At 45.5% G+C, this 22,266-nt stretch overlaps 2 protein-coding genes across 3 annotated transcripts; both read left to right on the top strand.

The window, feature by feature from the left end:
- Positions 1-281: 281 nt before the first annotated feature.
- Positions 282-18,529, top strand: ranbp2 (RAN binding protein 2). 2 transcript variants are annotated; one of them, XM_037488016.2, is made up of 30 exons: positions 282-471; positions 1,202-1,269; positions 1,357-1,468; positions 1,791-1,943; positions 2,045-2,275; positions 2,375-2,517; positions 2,886-3,081; positions 3,475-3,615; positions 3,868-4,027; positions 4,316-4,497; positions 5,014-5,213; positions 5,442-5,565; positions 6,069-6,230; positions 6,310-6,447; positions 6,849-6,980; positions 7,059-7,262; positions 7,404-7,487; positions 7,788-7,929; positions 8,048-8,142; positions 8,229-12,825; positions 13,164-13,241; positions 14,019-14,192; positions 14,377-14,463; positions 14,673-14,848; positions 15,309-15,618; positions 15,944-16,033; positions 16,158-16,309; positions 16,418-16,691; positions 17,003-17,358; positions 17,583-18,529. In XM_037488016.2, exons 1-30 carry the CDS (start codon positions 400-402, stop codon positions 17,886-17,888), a joined length of 9,339 nt encoding a protein of 3,112 aa, XP_037343913.2. In that variant the 5' UTR covers positions 282-399; the 3' UTR covers positions 17,889-18,529. The 2 variants fall into 2 exon arrangements, with proteins under 2 accessions (XP_037343913.2, XP_037343911.2); XM_037488014.2 differs by lacking the exon at positions 13,164-13,241 and having other exon boundaries at positions 17,583-18,528.
- An 816-nt stretch (positions 18,530-19,345) lies between these two features.
- On the top strand, positions 19,346-22,260 carry tpt1 (tumor protein, translationally-controlled 1). Its single transcript, XM_037488665.2, has 6 exons — positions 19,346-19,491; positions 20,125-20,198; positions 20,946-21,133; positions 21,318-21,423; positions 21,510-21,626; positions 21,864-22,260. The coding sequence occupies exons 1-6, from the start codon at positions 19,464-19,466 to the stop codon at positions 21,864-21,866; spliced, it is 516 nt and encodes a 171-aa protein (XP_037344562.1). The 5' UTR covers positions 19,346-19,463; the 3' UTR covers positions 21,867-22,260.
- Positions 22,261-22,266: the final 6 nt, after the last annotated feature.

The following is a 22,266-nucleotide window of genomic DNA, read 5'->3' on the forward strand; positions in this document are numbered from 1 at the left end:
GAATTTAATATTTATTGTTAATAATTATCCATCCATTCTTCTAAAATATAAGCAAATGAGATTTTATTTATTTTTATAATAATCATAGACCAGACGATTTATACATTTACATCAATTATTCAAAGAGTGTGTGGATTATACAGATGGTTCCCCCCAGTCTGCCCACCTCCTTCATGATAAAGTACACGTCAGCCTGCGTCAAACTGAATACTCTGTTTTCATTGGTTGAGGAGTCTAATTCAAGTCGGCGAATCACCTACGTCACCAACTAGTCATGCGCAGTAGTTGCGTTACGCGGTGTAAGTGGAACCGATATTAATGTCGGTCTTTATTTTTGTGAATTCCCGGTACCCTATGCACCATAGTCAACCAATTTAGGGGTATCTGTTCCTGGAAGTCATGCGGCGGAGTAAAGCTGAAGTGGACCGCTACGTTTCCTCAGTACAGAGTTCCTCGCCCTCACTCAAAGAGGTAACTTTAGCTCCGGCGGCTAATGCTAGCATATACCGTTACCATCATGTCAGACCAGCATGTGTCAGGTTTAAGGAACAACCAGGATACAATCAGCATCCGTTGTAGTTTTACTTAAAATGCGGTTTAATCACCTTATTTAAATTGTGTGAACCGTGAAGTATTTCTGGCTTAGCAGCGGTAACGGCAGCTAACCGCCGGCGTGAGGACCACAGACTGGTCCTCCCATTTCTACTCCGAAATGCGCGGCATGGGGTTAGCCGAGCTAGTTAGCCACCACTCGCTAAGTAAGCTAACGTTACTTTGAATAAGTTTCGCGTACAAGTTGACGTGTAACGTTAGTACTTTAAAACGTTGCCCCCCGGGACAACATAGCTTCGTTAATCCATCGTGCAACCTTAGTTGACGCATTACTAGCTGCATGCTAAACCTTAACGTTACTAAGGAAACGGGAGCTTAAGTTCTGACGAGATTCCCTGTAAACAGGAGTTAACGTTACACCGCTAGGTCAACGCTAGGCATGAAACGTTCTCTGAATCCTTTACGGTCAGATTGCTACAAATATCGATGCCGACCGGAACGTCATAGTTTAGATTGTTTGACATTGTTTGCATTGAAGGGCATTGAATTGCACCCGATACGTTAAATCTGGAATATTTCGAAATCTTAAATGCGTTTGATGTTTGTTTTAAAATTGGGGGTCATTCGTAATCTATTTTTCTTTCCATAGAAACCAGTCAAGGGGTTTTTATTTGCCAAGTTGTACTTCGAAGCGAAGGAATATGAACTGGCAAAAAGGTAAGGAGGTCATCTCGAGGTATAATTCCTTCTCAAGAGGTCCCCATTATATTGATAGCCCTCTTGCATTCTTCCTGCTCTTCCAAGACATGTCTCTGAGTATCTCAAAGTCCAGGAGAGGGATCCAAAAGCACACAAATTCCTTGGACAGCTCTACGAGAGGGAGGGAGACATCAACAAGGCAGTGGGATGTTACAAGGTAAGGAACATGCCAATGGGGAACATTCATTATACATTACATTACTAAATACAGCGGTTAACACAGCCAAACATACATGGGGGAACACATGTAATCCACATTACAGCTCATTGGTCTGCTGGCATCTGACTTTACGATCATCCGTAGTCCTAATATTTCAGTTTTGTTTCTTTCCTTTGTGTGCAGACAACCTATCCTAACCTATTTTATGTCAGCAAAAATGTAACATAGTCTATAGGTTTGTCACAACACTTTGTTTTCATAACCCCGCCACATGTGCACAGAGCTAAATATATGTATGTGTGTGTGTGTGTGCATTCAGCGCTCAGTGGACATGAATCCGGCCCAAAGGGATCTGGTGCTGAAGGTTGCTGAGTTACTGGTCAGCAAGCAGGAATGTGACAGCAGAGCAGAGTTTTGGGTAGAGAAAGCCGCCAAGCTGCTGCCAGGAAACCCTGCCGTCTTCAACCTGAAGGTGAGGGTCTTTTAAACCTATAAAACCTCCATTAGTTCACTACCAAAGTCCTTTTAATTATAGATCCTTTTTAACTTGTTTTTAACCATCGCTCCATGCAGGAGCGCCTGTTGAGTCGTCAGGGTCAGCCGGGTTGGAACCGTTTGTTCGACCTCCTCCAGGTCGAGCTGGCGGCGAGGCCAGCCGACGCCCATGTGAACGTGAAGCTTGTTCAGTTGTTCTGTCAGGACGGACGGCTCGACGAAGCTGTGAAGCACTGCCTGGCTGCTGGGAAAGGGGGCGTGCTGAACCACAGCCTGGACTGGTACACCGTGGTGGTTCGCACACTGCAGGTCAGCGTCAATGGCCGCTAGTGTACAGTCCGTTTCATTATCTTTAAATATCACCCCTTTACTTTAACAATAATGAAAAATGAATGGCCTTTGTTGCAGGATTATCTCGCTCAGCCCAGCGTTTCCGGTAATGACAAGGTGTATCGGGATCTCCAGAGAGAACTGCTACTGGCCCACTGCAGCCTGCTAAGAATCACACTGTCTGAGAGCAGCTTGCAGCTGAGCCTTGATGCGCTCACAAGGTAGGTCATGTCGAGGTCTCCACCTCGAGGCTGTTTATACACTTATATTTATTTTAAATTGACTCTAGAAACACAAAATGTCATTAACTTCATGGAGGACAATGAGGGTGAAACGGATTCACTGATCCGTTTTAACCAAATATTCTCAGGCCCCACCCCGCTAAAACACACAAACTTGTCGTTGTTCAAGTGGTTACCAACCACTTTACCTTTACTTCACCCCTCTCTCCTCTGCTTCGCACCCTGTTTGGTTGGAGATGCAATGGTGAAACAAAAGCGTGGGATTTAAATGATTGCATTAATTGTGCTGCATCAATAAAGAGGAACACTGAAGCTGCTGCACGTTAAATCTCTGCTTGTGTGCGTAGTTTTGACCAAGCTATGCAGACGCTGAGCAGCATTGCTGGCCGCCACCCGGACGATCTTTGTGAGGTGTTTGCGGAAATGAGAGGTCACCTCTACCTGCACGCGGCCACGCTGCTATTGAAGCAGGCTCAGAATCACCAACATACCTGGAGAGCCGTTATTGACCTGGCTACGCTGTGCTACCTGCTGGCATACCAGGTACGCATCGACAAGGAGGCCTGCCGGTTTCTGGAATCATTTACACATTTTTTGGGGGGAGGGGGGGGGGCATTGGATTCTTTTTGAGCTGTTTAAGTAGCGAAATGTTCCAACAATTATTCTATGGTAGGTTATTTAATTTTATATACAGTACTAGTCAAAAGTTTGTTGTTCAATTAACAAAGTAGTCCTGCACCCTTTGCATTGCTGTGAATGTACTCCTGACCTATCAAAGGTGGATAATAACACCTGAACTTTATAATGCTTAACAGCGTCCTGGCCACATAAGTTTTGCATTCTCTGTTCCTTTGTGTCTGTTTTTCTGTGACAGACTTGCCTTTGGAGCCAAGGGCGGAAACCTCTGACAGTTTATTTTGTTTGTTCTTCCAACAGTCGCCGAGACCAAAGGCTAAAGTGACCAAAAGAGATCAGTCCCGCCCGCAGCTTCTGGAGCTGCTGGCCAATGACCGACAGAGTCAGGCCGGTCACATGTTGCTGAATCTGAGTACTGCTCCATCGTCCTTGATCGAAGAGGTCTGTCCTACACTATATTTCAGTTTAGTTTGAGGGTGGAGCTTTCCTTTTTTTCTTTTGATTAACATAATTTTACTGAAAAGCAATATTATAGATTTGATGGCATAATTGAAGCAAGTCGGAAATTATACAATACACGTGCAAACCATGCAAAAACCTTGGCAGATGCACTATTGCCTTCTCAAGAGTGAAACATTGAAACTCACAGACTGATAAACTGATGTTGAATTCTTTAATGTTTTCTCTGTGTAGGTAGTGGAGGTGTTTGGGAACCGCAGGGGTCAAGAGTCTGTGCTTCAGCTCTTGTTTGGACCACATGCCTCTACTGGACCCTCCTTTATTGCCAACGATGACATTCATTCCATTACCGCACAGGTTCCAGAGCTTTCTCAACTCGTCAAATGGGACGCTGGTACGAAACCAACAATCTGGCTGAACACTTCAGTAGCACAACGATTTCTTTAGTTTTCTTGCAATTGTTTTCAAGTCCACGTTGAAGTCAGTTTTGTAATATTTTCAGTCTAAATCTTAATTGACAATTAAATGTGTAATGCAAATGCGGAACCCACTGCTCTCGCTACACTATGTATTTCGCTGCCTTTAATCAAAACCCGTTTATCATGCCATGTGTTTCAGATTCTTGCCAATACATGGCTCTACTCTGTACTAGGCTGTAATAACTGTGAGGCCTCCTCTCTAGGCTCCATCCTGCTTCATGCTGGAGACTTGCAACATCTGAGCTGGTTGGGGCTGCAGTGGATCCTGCTGGCCCAAAAACCGGCCCTACGGGACTGGCTACAGCAACTTTTTCCAAGGCTTACTCTGGAAACCTCCAAACTGGACACCAACGCACCGGAATCCATCTGCCTGCTTGACCTGGAGGTATGTGTAGCTGAGGAGGTTTACAGTTTCACTCCAGATCTGTGTTCACACACAGTTTTTGGAAAGTGTAACGTTGCCATTGAAGGTGTGAAGTAACAGGAACATTTTATTTATGCCATTCAGATATGCAGAAGTGTCTACGGTTTATAATTAACAATATTCACTGATAAATTATTTAGTTCACAAATTTAAGCCACAAGTAGAGAGAATCTAATATGGCCAGTATGCTGCTTATTTTATTTTGCCGAGCTGTGTGGATCTGTAAATCTGTTTGTGTGTAGGGTTTATAGTCTGGACAAGGTCATTAGAAATTGGAATTTTTTTCTCTTTACTTTACTCTATACTTTAAAATATATGAGTAGTTAGACCTTACTTAGAAATGTTTCAATTGCCTAGAAAGGCCAACTTGATTTTCATTCAAGCCGTTCTTATCAATTTAATCACACTTTAGTTTTTCATGTGCAATTGAGCATTTCTACCAAAATGTAAAAGTCTTGTTGGGTTTGCTCCGTCCAGGTGTTTTTACATGGCGTGGTGTTCTGTAGCCACTGCCAGCTCCAGGAGACTGCGAAGATGAGCTGCGGCATAAACCCGCAGCAGCAACGGCAGCTCTATGAGCCCCACTGCCTCCCCCTGCCCCTCATTCGCCTCCTGACCACCGACAGACAGCGGGAGTGGTGGGAAGCCGTCAACAGCCTAATTCAGCAACGAGCGGCGTGAGTTAAACAGACTTTTTTTAGTTTTTTCAGTGCATAATGTATACGTACAGGGATCAAATTATTTTAACGAAGATTCAAATAGGTTTCTGTCTCAGACTCTGTTTAGATTCTGGTGATGTTGCCTAATTTTAACACATTCCAGATAGATTACAAGACAAATCAATGCTGACTCATTTTAGTTGCCAAAACATGTGTCTGAGTACTCACTGGTTTTGTCCCTTGTAGTCCCGGCACGTCGGCCAAACTGCGGATGATTGTGCAGCATGGACTGAGCTCTCTGAGGGCCGGAGAGAAGCACGGACTCCAACCAGCGCTGGCCATCCATTGGGCCCGCTGTCTCAGCCAGACGGTAGATACACACACACAGAGCCATAAAACAACACCCAACTCAGGTGGGGTTGCTGATGGAGTTGCAGGAGCCCTCTGATATTGCTGCTTTCTTATGTATTTCTACAGTTGGATAAATTCAAATGTACAAAAAACGCATCACAAACCTGTGATTCCGGTTTGCAACAGGATGACAGCATAAAGGAAAAAGCTTAACATTCAATATGATCCACTTCCTTCATTTTAGAACTTTACCAATGTGTGCTTGTAAGGAGGCCAGAGCTGTTGTGGGTGGCAGCCGTGCACACATAATTACAAAAGCCCTCAGTTGCCACATAACTGCAGAGACACATGCTTCTCCACCTGTTCCTTTCTGTCACTTTCCTTCAGCTGTTAAATGTGAACAAGATCAAGCTATTCAGACGGCCACTTTCACTGTAGATTTAGTTTTGACTAAAGGAGCTACTTGTGTGGTGGGCTTATCTTCTTTTCATGATGCTCAACTTTTTTTGCTCATCCACCCAGGTTGATGGAGTGAACTCGTACTACGACCAGAAAGAGTACATCGGCCGCAGTGTCCACTACTGGAAAGTTGTACTTCCCCTGTTGGAAAAGATCAAAAACAGACGCAGCATACCAGAACCACTTGAGCCCCTCTTCATGCACTTTCACTCCAAAGATATTCAGGTAAATACTGTTGGGTTGGTCTTTTATATATTTTTGGATATAAGAGGTAATGGTAATTCACGTCTATGTTCCTTTTCAGATTTCTTCTGTGAAGGGCCACGAAGAGGAAGCCAAGATTGCGTATTCAGTTCTGCTTGACATTGAAGGCAAGACGGAGGAGGCCATTGCTACTTTGGAAACCATCAATAACCTGTCATCTGTCTGGCATTTGGCACAGGTAAGTTATACGCTTCTAAAGAACGTAACTGGGATAAGTTTCTCTTGCATCATATGACTTCAAACATCGTCTTCAGGTTTAGGTTCTTTATAGACGTGCACTACAGATGCTTTTTGTTCATAAATTCAAGATCCAGTGTATTTCCTACTCATGGCAAGTTGTCAAAGCAGGAATAATGCATTGCCAATAGTTACAGATATCTTCTTCGGAATCTAGAACAAACATTGGATATCTGAATTATGCAGTACAAATAAAGGTGGAAATTCTGCTAGTATTGCATCTTTTTCCCCCCCAATGTTAGCTGCCTTAGTAGCTGCTATCTGAATAAAATATTATGGTAATTTGAGAGAATCTCTCGTAGATATTTACTTTCTTCTTTATGTGCTGTGTTTCCTCTGCAGATCTACCAGCGGCTATCAGAGGAGGCCAGCAACGGGGTGGAGGAGACACAGGAAAGGTGCATCACTTTTCTGAGAAAGTTCAGAAACTACCTATCAAAGATCTACAACGCAAATGCAGATGACATTGAGAAAGTACGTCCCACGCACTTTTTATTGTTAATGTTAATTAACTGTGCAGTAGTGTAACCATCCATCCCACTTGTGTCCCAGCTCCCTGTCTCCATGGAGGAAGTTATGGACCTCCTGAATGACGTGAACCAACAGCTGGGGGAGACTGAGTTTATGGATGAAGAGGAGGAGCATGGGGAGGGTCGACGAGGACCAACCCACTCCAGTCTTGCCACAGGATCCCACATCAAGTTTTCCACTCCCTCTCCAAACAAAAGCCTCATCTCTCCTTCCAAAAGACACCTGGTAGGTTAAATTTACTGATTATCATTCAGGAAACCGTTCGATATGTCCTTATAACATCTCTAAGTGGTTTCTGGGATTCATCGGAGTTATAAATCACTGAAGCAAATGAGTGACTTTTAATTTCTCTCCCATGTCCATCAGATTTCTCCCAAGACACCACCTCATTGGGTGGAGGACCAGAAAAGTCTCCTCCAGATGCTTTGTCAGCAAGTGGAAGCCCTCAAGGTGAGGATAAGAGATTAAACCTCTTTTCTTTACATTCCACACTATTACACCCGGATTTATCTCATTGGTGTTTCATTGTAAAAATGATCATTTTTGTACTATCATAACAAAAGATCAATATTGAGGCAGTGTTTAAATTTTATGCATTTTAGACAATCTGTCTTTAATAAACACGGTAAATTACAAATAAATGTCTACTAGTGGCCTGTTGGAAGTTGTATTCCACTTAAAATGTCAATCAAATATTTTTTGTAAAGACGTCCGATTAGGTCACATCTCATTAATTGCCATGTTTTTCAGAACGAAGTTCATGATCTTAGACAAAACTCTTCAGGGATCGCAAGCTCTCCTCGTCACAAGATGTACGGTGAGAGCTACGGGGCCGAGGGCCTGCAGGAGTCCTTTACCCCCGCCCAGTCCTACCACGGGGCGCCTCTCACAGGTCCGCACACTCCATCCAACCAAAGAAGACATACCTTTTATACTGCCATATAATACAGACATTTGATAAATGTTTTTAAATCCATAAACTTAAATATTTCCCCTCTTTCTTTCTCAAGTTGCCACCACAGCCTCCTCGGGGTACTACAACCAGTCTCCAGCTTATAACTCTCAGCATCTCCTGCGCACAGCATCAAATGTCACCCCCACTAAGGTGAATATCACCGTTTAACACGTGTTCACAGTAACAAACTTGTATATTAAATGATATTTGATACATTTCCTTCCCTCTTTATGCAGGGCCCAATGTACAATATGAACCGAATGCCCCCTCAGCAGCATATGTACGCCTACCAGCAGCCCACTCATACTCCTCCATTGCAGACTGCCCCACCCTGCATTTATCCTCCTCAAGAACCCGGGTTTGGAGCCCCTCTCCGGTTTGAGTCACCAGCCACCAGCCTTCTTTCACCATATAGTGAAGAATATTACGGGCAGAGTGTACAAAGCACAAACCCTCCCCTGCCCGAACCCGGCTACTTCACCAAGCCGTCAGTGGTCCCGGTTCAGGCGCCTAAGAGCACTGAGGGGAAGCCTCTGGACTTTGGGAAGCTCTCCTTCAGCCAGCAGGCACCTGCTGAAGTCCCTAAAGTGCCCAGTTTTGGAGCAGGCGCAGTTGCCCATTCAACACCGTCATCTTCTTTTAAATTCAACTCCAACTTTAAATCCAACGATGGAGATTTTACTTTCCCGCCTTCCCAGGCCAAGCACAGCGAAAGTCTACTTGGACTCCTTACGTCAGACTTTCCCTCCAGATCGGAAAATGTCCCGGAGAAGCCTCCAGCCCAGGAGCAACCCCTCAGCCAAACCAACCTCTTCACCTTTGGAAATAAAAATACTCCTTCCTTCTCCTTTGCTGATTCTGCGCCAAGCACACGCACAGGAAGTCTTTTTGGAAAGGCAGACCAGCCTTTTACATTTGGAGATGTTACCAAGCCAGTGTTTGGGGTTCCCACATCTGCTGCTGAAGAGAGAGCACCAGAGAGTGACAATGAGAGCACCCATGGTGAGGAGGATGAAGATGGTCCTCACTTTGAACCCATTGTACCCCTTCCTGATAAAGTGGATGTGAAAACGGGTGAGGAAGAGGAGGAGGAAATGTTTTGCAACAGGGCAAAGCTGTATCGATTTGACGCAGACACAAAAGAGTGGAAAGAGCGGGGCATTGGCAATGTTAAAATCCTGAAACACAGTGGCAAAGGGAAGGTCCGCCTCCTAATGAGAAGAGAGCAAGTCCTTAAGATCTGTGCAAACCACTACATCACTGCCGATATGCTCCTGAAACCGAACTCTGGCTCTGACAAATCCTGGGTGTGGAATGCTATCGACTACGCAGATGAGGAGCCTAAGACCGAACAGCTGGCCATCCGCTTCAAAACACCAGAGGAGGCGTCACTTTTCAAAGTTAAGTTTGAGGAAGCCCAGAAAGTTGTTGTCAAATCTGCCAAAAAGCACGATCAACCTGAGAAGAAAGAGGAAAATTTGAAAGGTTCTGAATTACTGGCAGCCCAGTTTGCCCGGAAAGACGGAGAGTGGGACTGCAATGTGTGCTGTGTAAGAAATAAACCCGTGGATGTGCATTGTGCCGCTTGTCAAAGTGCCAATCCCAATTTGTCATCAAAGCCAGACATGCCGATAGCCGGTGAAGCCAAACCCAGTCCTTTCACTTTCAAATTTGGGACCGATTCATCCAAACCCAGCAGTACTGGATCTACATTTACTGGATTCGGAGCTTTGGGAGCATCTGTACCCTCCTCATTTACATTTGGCACCACCACCACCACCTCAAAACCTGCTGACACCGCCAGTGCATTTGGTGCTGGTTTTGGCGCTCAGTTAAGCAAGAAGCCCGGTCAATGGGACTGTGATGTGTGTGCAGTAAGAAACGAGGCCTCGGCAGACAGTTGTGTTTCTTGTAAAGCTCTTAAAGCCTCATCTAAAACGACTGCAACCACACCAATGGTCCCCACCACAGCTGCACCATCTATATCGGCTGTTGCCTCTGGATTTGGTGCCCAGTTTGGCAAGAAGCCAGGCCAGTGGGACTGCAATGTGTGTGAAGTGAGAAATGAAGTCTCTGCTGGTAGTTGTGTGGCCTGTGGAACCCCCAACCCTGCTCCTGCTCAAGCTCCTAAAACCACCATGACCGCACAAACGCTCCCGACTGCCGCTGCAGGCTCTGGATTTGGTGCCCAGTTTGGCAAGAAGCCAGGCCAGTGGGACTGCAATGTGTGCGAAGTGAGAAATGAAGTCTCTGCTAACAGGTGTGTGTCCTGTGGAGCCCCCGACCCGTCTGCTAAATCAACAGCGGCGCCCGCAGCAGTTTCAGGGTTCGGGGCCGTTTTGGCAAAAAAGGACGGGCAATGGGACTGCAACGAGTGCCTGGTCAGAAACGATGCCTCCGCTGCAGAGTGTGTTTCTTGTCATTCCCCAAATCCCAATCCTTCTCTAGCAGCCATGTTTGCCATGAAGGACGGGGAATGGGATTGTGACCACTGTCTGGTGAGAAACAACACCTCTGCCGATAAGTGCGTGGCCTGTCAAACCCTGAATCCAAATGCCAAAAGCACAACCAGCTCCTCCACGTCCTCCACGTTCAGCTTTTCATTTGGACACAAAAGTTCATCAAGTCAGCCTGCTGGGACTGGATTTAAGATGCCCTTTGATACTGCCAACGCTTTTAAGTTTGGTCAAAACAAAGTGCAAAGCTCAGCTGCCTCTTTTAAGTTTGAAACTCCTCAGTCTGGATTGAGTACCACAAGTTCTTCAGGCTTCTCTTTCCTGCTGCCGGCTGCAGCTGGTAGCTTCAAGTTTGGCATTCAGGATCCCGCACAAGAAACTCCCTCTGCTGATGACCAGGTGCCTCCATCAGGGTCGGCCTCTAGTTGTCTCAAAAGCATGGCTGACAAGCACAAGGAGCACGAGCTCGTGTCCACTCCCCCAGCGGACCCAACGGAGCTAGATCAAAATCTGTTACCTTCTGGTAAAACAAAGGTGTTCAGTTTTGCAGAGTCCTCTGAAGGAAACTTTAAGTTTGGCCAGAACGACCCCAATTTCAAAGGTCTCTCTGGGACCGGTGAGTCGCTGTTTACGATCCCCACCAAGGCAGAGGCCACAAATGAGCCGGAAGAAGATGACATGTATAAGACTGAGGAGAACGACGACATCCAGTTTGAACCGGTGGTGCAGATGCCCGATCGAGTGGACCTGGTGACTGGGGAGGAGGACGAGCAGGTTCTCTATTCCCAGCGTCTCAAACTGTTCCGATTCGACCTGGACACGAGTCAGTGGAAAGAGCGGGGTGTCGGAATCCTTAAATTCCTGAAAAACACCTCTAACGGCCGGCTGAGGGTGCTGATGAGAAGAGAGCAAGTTCTGAAGGTGTGCGCCAACCACTGGATCACCACCACCATGAATCTTAAGCCGCTGGCAGGCTCGGACAAGGCGTGGATTTGGATGGCCAATGACTTCTCTGATGGGGACGCTAGGCTCGAGCAGCTGGCCGCCAAGTTTAAAACCCCGGAGCTAGCAGAGGAGTTCAAGGAGAAGTTTGAGGAGTGTCAGAGGCTTCTCCTGGACATTCCCCTGCAAACCCCACACAAGCTCGTCGACTCCGGCAGAACAGCACGCCTCATTCAGAAAGCAGAGGAAATGAAGTCTGGTTTGAAAGACCTGAAATTCTTTTTGACCGACGACAAAACCAAAATCAAAGATGACGACAGACCGGGAGAGCTTACCCCAAAAGGCCATGTTTCCAACCTGGTAATCAAGCCTCTGGGTGAAACCCCCGGCCCCACCTTGGAGTGGGATAACTATGACTTGAGGGAAGAGGCCTTGGATGATACTGCAGACTCATCAGTCTATGCCTCGCCCATTGCCAGCAGCCCCCCAAGCAAGAACCTTTTCCGCTTTGGAGAATCCACCGGTGGATTCAACTTTAGCTTCCAACCCGGCATCAGCCCCTCCAAGTCTCCCGCTAAGCTCAACCAGAGCGGGGCCTCGGTGGCCACTGACGACGAGCAGGACGTCACCCAGGATGAGGAGAGGGACGGCGTGTACTTTGAGCCGGTGGTCCCACTGCCGGATCTGGTGGAGATATCTACCGGGGAGGAAAACGAACAGGTGGTCTTCAGTCACAGGGCCAAACTGTATCGCTACGACAAGGAGCTGGGCCAGTGGAAGGAGAGGGGCATCGGGGACCTCAAGGTCTTGCAGAATTTTGACACCAAACGGGTGAGGTTAATAATGAGGAGAGACCAGGTACTTAAGATCTGCGCCAACCACAGGATCACGGCAGCCATGAAGCTGGAGCCGATGAAGGGGGCGGAGAAGGCCTGGGTCTGGAGTGCCTTGGACTTCGCCGAGGTGGTAGAGGGCAGCATGGAGCAGTTGGCAGTGAGATTCAAGCTGCAGGAAACCGCGAACACATTCAAACAGGTCTTTGAGGAGGCTAAGGTTGCCCAAGAAAATGACAAGCTCATGAGCGAGGCGACCTCGAGGGTAGCCACCCCTCAAGACCCTGCACCTACACCGCCTCCTCCGGCTGCTACACCCGTGTGCGGGAAGGCAGCCATCGCCGTTCTGGAGGAGACCACAAAGCAGCGTACAGAGCTCCCTCCGGATGCTAAGCCAAGTACATCTGGCTTTCCAAGTCCCCTCAATCCCTCAAAGATGGTGGTGTCCCCCCCTAAATTCGTCTTTGGCGCTCAGAGCCTCCAGAAGTTTTTTGGCTCTCCTAAATCTCACTCTGATACAGAGGAATCGTCATCTGGTTTCAAAGCAGGAGATTCTGAACGTCCTGGCAAAGCTTCAGCTGCATTCAAAGTCCCAGAGAAAGGTAAAAAAAAACTCTTTGTGCTGTACTTGATTGTTTGTTTTTGAGGGAGCATAACAATGGTATTTGAGTTTTCCTCCATTGTCTTGTTTCACCTGCATCTCATTGCTCCAGCAGAATACTCAGCCAGCCAAAGATTTTGAGCCCTTCCCAACATCTTGTAGGGGCAGAAACTGTATTCCTGATCCCTTATACATGTGTTTTATTACATCAATATGTTCTGTCCTCATTAGTATATAATATTATCTATTATCATTTCATCCCTTTTGGCTGTGGTTTTATAGTTATGATACCAGCCTCACAATTAGTTTCTCTTCGCCCAACAACCCATCATCCTTTAGGGCTGGATTTTAGGCTTTTCAAAGATAACCCAATGGCTTTTTGGACCAGCACATCAACAACCCAATTTGAACCCCCAGGTACTCTAATCACTGCCGTGTGTGTTAACACTTCTCAGCTGTCACCTGGATGGCCCGCACCACGAGTCAGAAATAACCTGGATGCACGGAGTGGAAAAAAAACAAATCATGCGAATTGTTGCATGTCCAGTGTGAGAATTTGAGTGATTCTAGCAATACTCAAGTAGCTCCTAGCTCAAGAGTATATTTGCTAGTTAATTTTCTGTCATCTGCTGTTAATAAGCCATAAAAATGAGTTTAAACATTTGTATTTTTACAACTTGAATGCAGTTGTTTTTAGAGCTCTACACCACCCCGACTACCAAAGACCAATTTTTGCATAGCAACAGGAGACACCAGTTAATGTCTTCTGTAAGGTGAGCTGAGGAGATTCCTGGTACAGCGTTGCCTCGTTGCCTCAGAGGAATGAGCCGTGCAAACTCCACACGTTCCATTTTTAGTGCAGGATGTGGAGCAACAGCATGAAATCTAATTCCCCCTTTAGGCTGACTTCTGCCTCAGCCCAGTCTAATTAGAGTTGGAGTGCGGGTATTTAATTTTACAGTACCATGTGACTGACAGTCACTCAAATAAACCAAGAAAATAAATAAATAAAATAAACCACATTAGTGAAAATTTTGAAATTAAATGCATGCTGTTTAGTTTTTGCTCGGCATGATACTTTTATTCATTTGTGTGTGCGCGTGTGAAACTAAAACCTTTTGATTATGGAGCAGTTAGATCCCTTCTAAGCAGTTCCCCCTCACAATGTGTCTGTTTCTGTTGTATCTGTCTCAGGGCCTCAGGCTGCCGGAGGCAGTGAAGGCTTGGGGGAGGACTCTGACGTGGAGGTGGTGTACGTCAGGGAACCCACCGCTGAACAGGCAGCTTTAGCGCAGACGCTCATGCTGCCGCTCACCTTCTTCTGCTACCAGAACGAACCGGGCTACACCAGCGACGACCCAACCGATGGTGAGAGCAGAAGTTCACCAACGAGAGAATGGGTTGTTGATATTTAGTGTTTGTTTGTATCCCTCTGTGTAAATGTAATGCTTCAAGGCAAACCGGTCTTCCTCGATGGCCCCTACCAATATCTGTTGAATCAACAGTTGAGTTACTAGGAAAATGTAATGTTATGGGATTTCTTCATTTTCAGATGAAGACTTTGAGGCAGCGGTAAAGGCCTTGAATGGAAAGCTCTACCCCGATGCTCCTCAAAAGGAGGCTGCAGCATGCAGTGATGGTATGCACGTCATGTCCATAACTACTCTCCCTCACATCTGTCAAATATGTTGGTTTCCATTCGTTTCATAGACATTGCCTGGCCAGTAAATGAGGAATGATGTTTTCTATGCACTATTGACTTGTTGAAGCATGAGGATGAATTTGAGGTTATGCCAACCTCGCCTGCATCTCATTGCCGACCCCTAAACTCTTGTGCCCTGCGTACAGAGCCGGACTGCCAGGTGGTGTGGGAAAAGACGCCAACGCCGGTGGAGGAGGAGAAGGCCAAAAGCCTCCAGCTTCCACCCACCTTCTTCTGCGGCCTGAGCACCACAGACAGCGACCCGGACCACGACAAGCCCGAAGACTTTGAGACAGAAGTCCGCAAGGCACACAAAGACCTGGTAACGGACCTGACCCCTAAGGGTGCTGCATTTATGCCACCCCAGTTGACAACAAAAGATTGCATATATAATGTGTATATTTGACAGTAGCTATGTGCAATTTTAATATGTTAATTGTTTCGTTTTAAACAATTGGTCAAAGTTTTTCATAGAGTAACATCCTTTGAAGATGTGTATTAGAAATTCCTCACTCTGCATTTTTTTGCAATGCTGTCTTTTGGTGAATTTTAAATAAATCTAGTCAGAAATACAGTTCGGTCAAAATAAGGATGGATGTTTTTTTTTTTTTCAAGTAGTCAAAGTCAAGAAGTTACAAAACAAATACAGCCTCAATTCTCAAAATGAAGCGATTCAGGGGAAAAAAAGGTCTCATCTTGTGTGTCTTTTACCAGTTGTATTTGTTAATTTACCATCAACAGAGCATTTTTCCTGTTGAAGTTTAATTCCTAAATTGTTTCAGGGAGCTCAGTTACATCAAACGGAAAGCAGCAACAGCAGCGCCGCTGCAGCTCAGGAGGAACCCACATCAGGGTCGTCGTCCAGCAGCGCGGAGCCTGCCGTTGCCGAGGAGCCTGCCGTTGCCGAGGAGCCTGCCGTTGCCGAGGAGCCTGCGCTCATATTGTCTACAACAGAGCAGCAGATCTCGGACCAGCCGGCCGAGACTCTGAGTGAAGGTCCCAGCAGCAGCACTACTTCTCCCATTGATCTGTCAACCAAGAAGAGCCCAGAACCGGAGTCCAGCACTTGGACTTCAATTGGATCAAGTGACGGTAAAGAGCACTTTCTGTAGGAAGGACTCATAATTTAGGACTCATATTGTGTCTCCTGGTCACACATATGTTGATCGACTGCTCACCATAGTAGTTTTGTGTGTGCTACACTGCAGCCTGGAATAATATGGAAACGGAATCACAGTATCACAGAAAAGTTATCTTTTTAATCTATTTTTTTTTTACTGATCTCTTGCAGCATCCGCTTAGCTGCTGTAGATGTTTTAGCCAACAAACTGTCTGCTGGAATCCTGCGTTTAAAACGTGAATCCAAGAAACTGCATTGTCTAGTATTTCCTGACGGCATTGTTTTCTCTCACCACAGATATATCCAACTTCGGTTTCAAAGCCCTTGGAGGCTCGTCTTTTGCAGATTTGGCCAAAACTACGGATGCCTATGCTTTTGGAGCTCAAGGTTTGCTTTAACAGTCATTTCCAAAGATTATCTCTGGACGACGAATTGTCTTAGGGTGGCGTTACAAATGCATTGCAACTAAATTATGTTTCGTTTTGCCACTTGTATCTTGTCTTTGCTGAAGACTCCAACTTCTCGTGGGCAAATGCTGGAGCGACCGTTTTTGGAAGAGTAGTGTCCTCTGTGCCTAAAAACGAAGGCGAGGAGGGCAGCGACGAAGAGGACACTTCTAATACAGAGGACATTCACTTTGAGCCCATTGTCTCTCTACCGGAGGTACCTTTTCATGAATGCTGAACCCTCTGTATTTTCGTTATGCATTAAATTACAGTTCAGTGAACGATGTACAGGAACACACCTCATCCACGTGTGTGTGTGTCTCAGGTGGAGACAAAGTCTGGAGAAGAGGACGAGGAAATCCTCTTCAAGGAGCGCGCCAAGCTGTACCGATGGGACCGAGACCTCAGCCAGTGGAAGGAGCGCGGCGTTGGGGACCTCAAGATCCTCTTCCACCCGACCAAGCGCTTCTACCGAGTCCTGATGCGGAGAGAGCAGGTGCTGAGGGTCTGTGCCAACCACACCATCACGCAAGCCATGGAACTCAAGCCCATGAACACCTCGGCCAACGCGCTGCTCTGGACCGCCACCGACTACTCAGGTACTCGCTCGTTGCTGATGCAGTCAGTCATCTGAAAACACGTCGAAATATGGTGAAAAATATTTCAACATTCCCTGATTTTCCTTTACCTCACAAAGAAATAAAAGTATCCATTACCCCCCTCTGAATGCTGACCATTACCAAGTGTTATGTTGCAAGTTATCTTCAGGATCATATCAACACTTTAAAAGGCAGTTTATGTAAAGCATCACTTTGATTCATGAAACCGGATCTCCAGAGAAGAGTGGAAACCTTGCAGGTGCGTTGATGCCTTGCAGCTGACCTCTCGCTCTCTCGTCTTGTTTTTGAAGACGGCGACGGCACAGTGGAGCAGCTGGCGGCCAAGTTCAAAACCCCCGAGATAGCCGAATCCTTCAAGAAGACCTTCTGCGAGTGCCAGAGCCGCACGGCCCAAACGGAATGCGACGAGTCGTGCATCTCCTCGCCGCAGATGTCCCGAGTCCAGGAGCACTCCAGAGTCTCCAACCCCCTGGTGTTCCTCCAGGTGGTCGCCGATGAACAGCCGCTGGGCACCATCACCATGGAGCTTTTCTCCCACATCGTCCCGAAGACGGCAGAGAACTTCAGGGCCCTCTGCACCGGGGAGAAGGGCTTCGGGCTGAAGTCTTCAGTCTTTCACAGAGTCATCCCGGACTTCATGTGTCAGGTGAGGTGATCAGGTGACGGCAGTTCAACATGCGATTTAAGCGGTGGAACGTGTGCAGTGTTGAACTTATTGGTACCTGTGGTATGGAGTTTGTTCAGTGGTGACAAATGGGCAACTCTGATTGTATTTGTTTGGCCCTCCTTAATCTCCACTTGAGGTTTTTTGTATGTAGCAGATATCCGTGTAATATTACTAACTGAAGCTCCCCTTTGGTCCTTTTCAAGGGCGGTGACATCACCATCGGGGATGGCACTGGAGGTAAGTCCATCTACGGCAGCAAGTTTGAGGACGAGAACTTTGACGTTCGGCACACAGGGCCGGGCATCTTGTCGATGGCGAACCGCGGGAGGGACACCAACAACTCCCAGTTCTTCATCACCCTGAAGAAAGCCGAAAACCTGGACTTCAAACACGTGGCCTTCGGCTGGGTCCGGGAGGGCATGGAAGTCGTGCAGCAGATGGGAGAGCTGGGCACTAAGGGAGGCAAGCCCGCGAAGAAGCTCGTCATCACAGAATGCGGACAGCTGTAGACTCGACTGCAAGGTCGGAAAACACTTTGGATGATGATGAGTTTCCTGAATGAAATGCTGATTACAGGACTACAGATCAATAGCCTTCATTTTAGAAACTTGACTGCAGTAGCCTGGTAAAAACAAATTGCTATCCTATGACATAATCACAATTGGGATAACATGAACAGAATGTGGGAGGAGCATACTATACTTTTGCGCTTCTGCACTTGCATCTTTATTGTCTATCAATAAAAATTCTCATTTGTTTATTTTGTGTGTATAACTGTACATGGGCTACTTTTTAAATAGTTGTTTTGGTTCTTTTTGTCTTGCATGTGCTCAATTTAAATGTGCCGGTGCTTTTCATGAGCTCCACTTTGATATTTTTCCCTTTTTTGAGGAAGTCTTAAATATAATCGAAAGTAAGGATAATTTGAATCCACCCATTGGTTTGTATCTGTGTACTTTTACTGTGGGACTCCACAGTGATCTTTGTCTAATAAACTTGAGTTATCTCACTGTGTTACTCTGTATGCGGAAGATGACGACAACGATTCATCTGGGTTGGGTTTTACAAAAGCAATCATTATAGTTTAAAATGACCACAATATTCATTCAAGAGAAATAAAGTTGCTTTACACGTAAGAAATGGCTGCTTGAAATGTTTATGTACTACAGTAACAAACACCTGTAGACTGCATCTTGCCATTAGTCATTTTATCGCAAAGTTATACTTGCAATCTCTGGCACAGGCCATTATATTCAACTGATACAAGTTCATTTTATTTGAAATATTTATTCATATGCGCGTGTGTACATACAAACAAAAGAAGGCTGCATCTAACTTAGTGAATATCGCAACACCGGCTTCTTGTACTACAAGTACATTTTATTTTTAGTATCAGAGTTTACCTTCTGCAGGAATCAGGAAACATTTATTACCATATGTCAGACACAAGGAATTTGGCTTGGTGGTGGTGCATGACAGCAGACAGGCAGTTTGACAATGGACAACATAGTGCAAGAGAAATAAAATATAAGGCTATGGGTTAGTTTAAAATAAAGTAATAAGAATTAAGTGTTTGCATGTGGAGTTTGATGAAAGTGAGTTCGATTAGTCTTTCGCCCCTATACCCAGGTTGGTCGACCGATTTGCACGTCAGTACGCGCATAGAAATGTGTACGTGTATATATACTTTTAGGATACATGATTTGCCTACACTTTATAAATATATGTAAATACATTTTAAATACATATGTTTTTATATTTGTTCACATATGTTACATGTATTTAAAATAAGATATATTACATATATGTATACGTCCATGTATATAAATATCAATGTATATATAAATACATCTCTACACACAATCCCCTTGCATTTATTAATGGATTCAGCCTAAGAGCGCAGTACCACTTTATTCCACACCGCCAAATTGGCAGCAGAGCGTAGAAACGAGAACCAACCCACGGTGACGTCAGCAGGACGTAAATGCCGTGCCTCGCGGTCTCCTCGGTCTTTTCCTCTCCAGTGCTGTTTGGGCGGCAGGGCGGCGTTCTCTGTCTGAAAGATTTAACACCGAAGTCCCAAAATGATCATCTACAAGTGCGTCATCAGCAGTAAGTAATGTCTTAAAAAGTAATATTTTATTTAAGTTACATAGCGTCGCGGTGTTTTTTTGTTCTGTGTCACATTGGAGATAGTTGTCTCTGCTAGCTACCGTTTGTTAACTCGTGTTAGCCAAATGCTAACCACAAAGTGCTAGCCGGCGACGAGGGGCTCTGCCAGCTTCTAGTTTCGGACCAACGGATCAACGGACGTTATAAATAACATGGAGACGCGTGGCTATGGCTTATTACCGTCTGTCTACTCGTGACGGGGTCGTGGTGCAGACCGGTCTTTCGGGATATTCGTGAAACGTTGTCCGTGACAAAGTAAAGCGGCGTACGAGGCCTCGCGGCAGCACCTAGCTTGTAACGCTAGCCATTTCGTCTTTTATTTATAGGCAGATAATTGTTCCCCAGAATTGCCACGTACAATATAACGACACTTCGCCGCCGGCAACTCTCAATTAACCACAAAGTTAAAAGCTAAACTTAAAACAAGATGGTAGAGTCAGTCAGTTCAAAGGAATGTTCAGCCCGTTTGCCGACCGGCGCCTACGTAGCTCCTGAATGATGACGCATTGCGAGGGGCAGCCCCGTGACGCGCTTTCCTGTTCGCTCAAGTGTCGCACCGTTCTCTCTCCGCAGATGATGAGATGTTCTCAGACTCCTTCAAGATCATCGAATCTGACGATGGCATCTTCTATGAAGTTGAAGGAAAGGTGAGTTTGTGTTTCGGATAAGTTCTGTCTTGTGAGACCAGAGGTGTTTTTTTTTTGTTGGTTTTGCGTAAATGGAGGCCACGGTGACCACGACACGTAGTCCTCTCACACTGTTCAACAGGCTTAATGATTATTCATCTTTGTCAACATTTTTGTCTAATTTAAGAAAGGCAGCCACCAATATGCTGAAAATGCAGTAATCTTGTGTACCCTCCAGATGTTTCCCAATATTCACGGTTTAACATTAAAAGAACCACAGTATGTTATCGCCAAGTCAAAATACATGTTCCATGGCAATAAACGTTTCCTGCCTTTGGCCATCACGTTTTCACTTGCTCAGGAGATGGGTCCATTGAAGGTTTTATTTTTTTAAAGTGCTGAATAAAACCAGGTCAGTGGGATTCTCAATTAAAAATATATATATTTTGAACTGTAAAATTTCTTGATTCACAATTTGGTTACAGAAATAATGAATTCTGAATTAGGACTGCGCAATATAGCGGTTTTAAATTTCCCTACAGTGTGAAGGTATACCGCTGATTGTCACGCTCTGTAAATGTATTGCGCACCACTGACGTGCGTGTATTGGAACAGTCTTGTGCAAGAAAACGAGACCAGAGATGCACTGTATTGTGACACTGGCAAAATTGTATACCGGGACTTGCCTTCACTGTGGGACTGGTACACTCAGTCTGATATTTGCCCGCTAACATCCGTCCGCCTCCTTTGGTTCCCCAATATTTGTAGATGGTCACCAGGACAGAAGGCTTTGATGATGCTTTAATTGGTGCCAACGCATCGGCTGAAGAAGCATCAGAGGGCACTGACACGTCCTCAACATCTGGAATCGACATCGTCCTTAACCACAACCTGCAGGAGACCCCCCCTTACGACAAGAAGATGTATTTAGCCTACATCAAGGATTACGTTAAAGCGTGAGTATGAGTCCGCCCCATTTTCTTTTATTTAGCAATTGTCTTGATTGTCCAAAATGACACTAGCACTCTGAAACTAAGTTCGGCGAGGGAACCCCTTTTAAAGTTACTTATTTTAGCCATGGGGTGCTCTGAATCACTGGGATCTAACGTTTTATTTTCTTTCATTTCATTGCATGTCCAGCATTAAGGCCCACCTGGAAGAGCACAATCCGGACAGAGTGGCAGCTTTTGTGGCTGATATCCAAAAGGGAGTAAAGAAGATCGTGTCTAACCTCAAAGAATACCGGGTAAGAAAATGACTGCACAAACTAGTCTTCCCTGCTGTAGCTATAGTTTGATCTTCCTCACAGACTCTGTCCTCGTCTCCCTGCAGTTTTACTTGGGCGAGTCAATGAATGGCGATGGCATGGTGGGACTTCTGGACTACCGTGAGGACGGCATCACGCCGTACATGTTGTTCTTCAAAGATGGTCTCATTGTTGAGAAATGTGTAAGTACACTGCTCAGTCGCCAATAGCAACAGTTTGAAGTAATATGGTTCTTTATATTCATATACTATATACATTTTTATTTTGAACTCAAATTCTAGCACTTGAACTGTTACAACTGTAGCAAAGTGTTAAATACCAATTCCAGGCATAGGAAGGATCTTTAACTTTACCAGAAGTTTAAATGTGCCTTTTTTTGGTAAGCTGCCACAAGTTAATTGACATTTTCTTTCTTGCAGTAAATACCTGGAACTACATTTGCTTTTCAATTGGCTGCTGCATTCCAAACGGCCCAGTGGACAGACTGAAGGAGCACTATTTTGCATCATGTCGGCAAAATAACAAACTTTTACAATTTCGTACACTCGCCACGCCCCCAGGCTGGGTGATTCAAACATGATGGGTCATAAATATTTTCTGGCCTTTCGCAGTGTTTTGATTGTCATTGAAAAGAAGGCAGGGTAGTGAGTGGACTTCTGGCGGAATGATATATTTTTTTCCCCCATCTGTTCGCGTACTATTTTAGCAAAAACCTGTACAGGTTGACCTCCGACCTACTTATGGTTGCATTACTAAGATTCCATCTTCAATGAACATTCTTCTGGTTTGATTTGAAAATAAAGTCCAATACCACCACTTTTC

Source organism: Pungitius pungitius, chromosome 10 (genome assembly GCF_949316345.1).
Source record: "Pungitius pungitius chromosome 10, fPunPun2.1, whole genome shotgun sequence".
In the NCBI taxonomy this organism is placed as follows: Eukaryota; Metazoa; Chordata; class Actinopteri; order Perciformes; family Gasterosteidae; genus Pungitius; species Pungitius pungitius.

Bases quoted from the DNA above. Each gene is read 5' to 3' on its own strand.
- tpt1 (XM_037488665.2), top strand. From the start codon at position 19,464: ATGATCATCTACAAGTGCGTCATCAGCA. The intron at 19,492-20,124 runs GTAAGTAATGTC...CTCTCTCCGCAG, and splicing joins CTACAAGTGCGTCATCAGCA to ATGATGAGATGTTCTCAGAC. The intron at 21,424-21,509 runs GTAAGAAAATGA...GTCTCCCTGCAG, and splicing joins CTAACCTCAAAGAATACCGG to TTTTACTTGGGCGAGTCAAT.
- ranbp2 (XM_037488016.2), top strand. From the start codon at position 400: ATGCGGCGGAGTAAAGCTGAAGTGGACCGCTACGTTTCCTCAGTACAG. The intron at 2,518-2,885 runs GTAGGTCATGTC...TTGTGTGCGTAG, and splicing joins AGCCTTGATGCGCTCACAAG to TTTTGACCAAGCTATGCAGA. The intron at 6,448-6,848 runs GTAAGTTATACG...TTTCCTCTGCAG, and splicing joins CTGTCTGGCATTTGGCACAG to ATCTACCAGCGGCTATCAGA.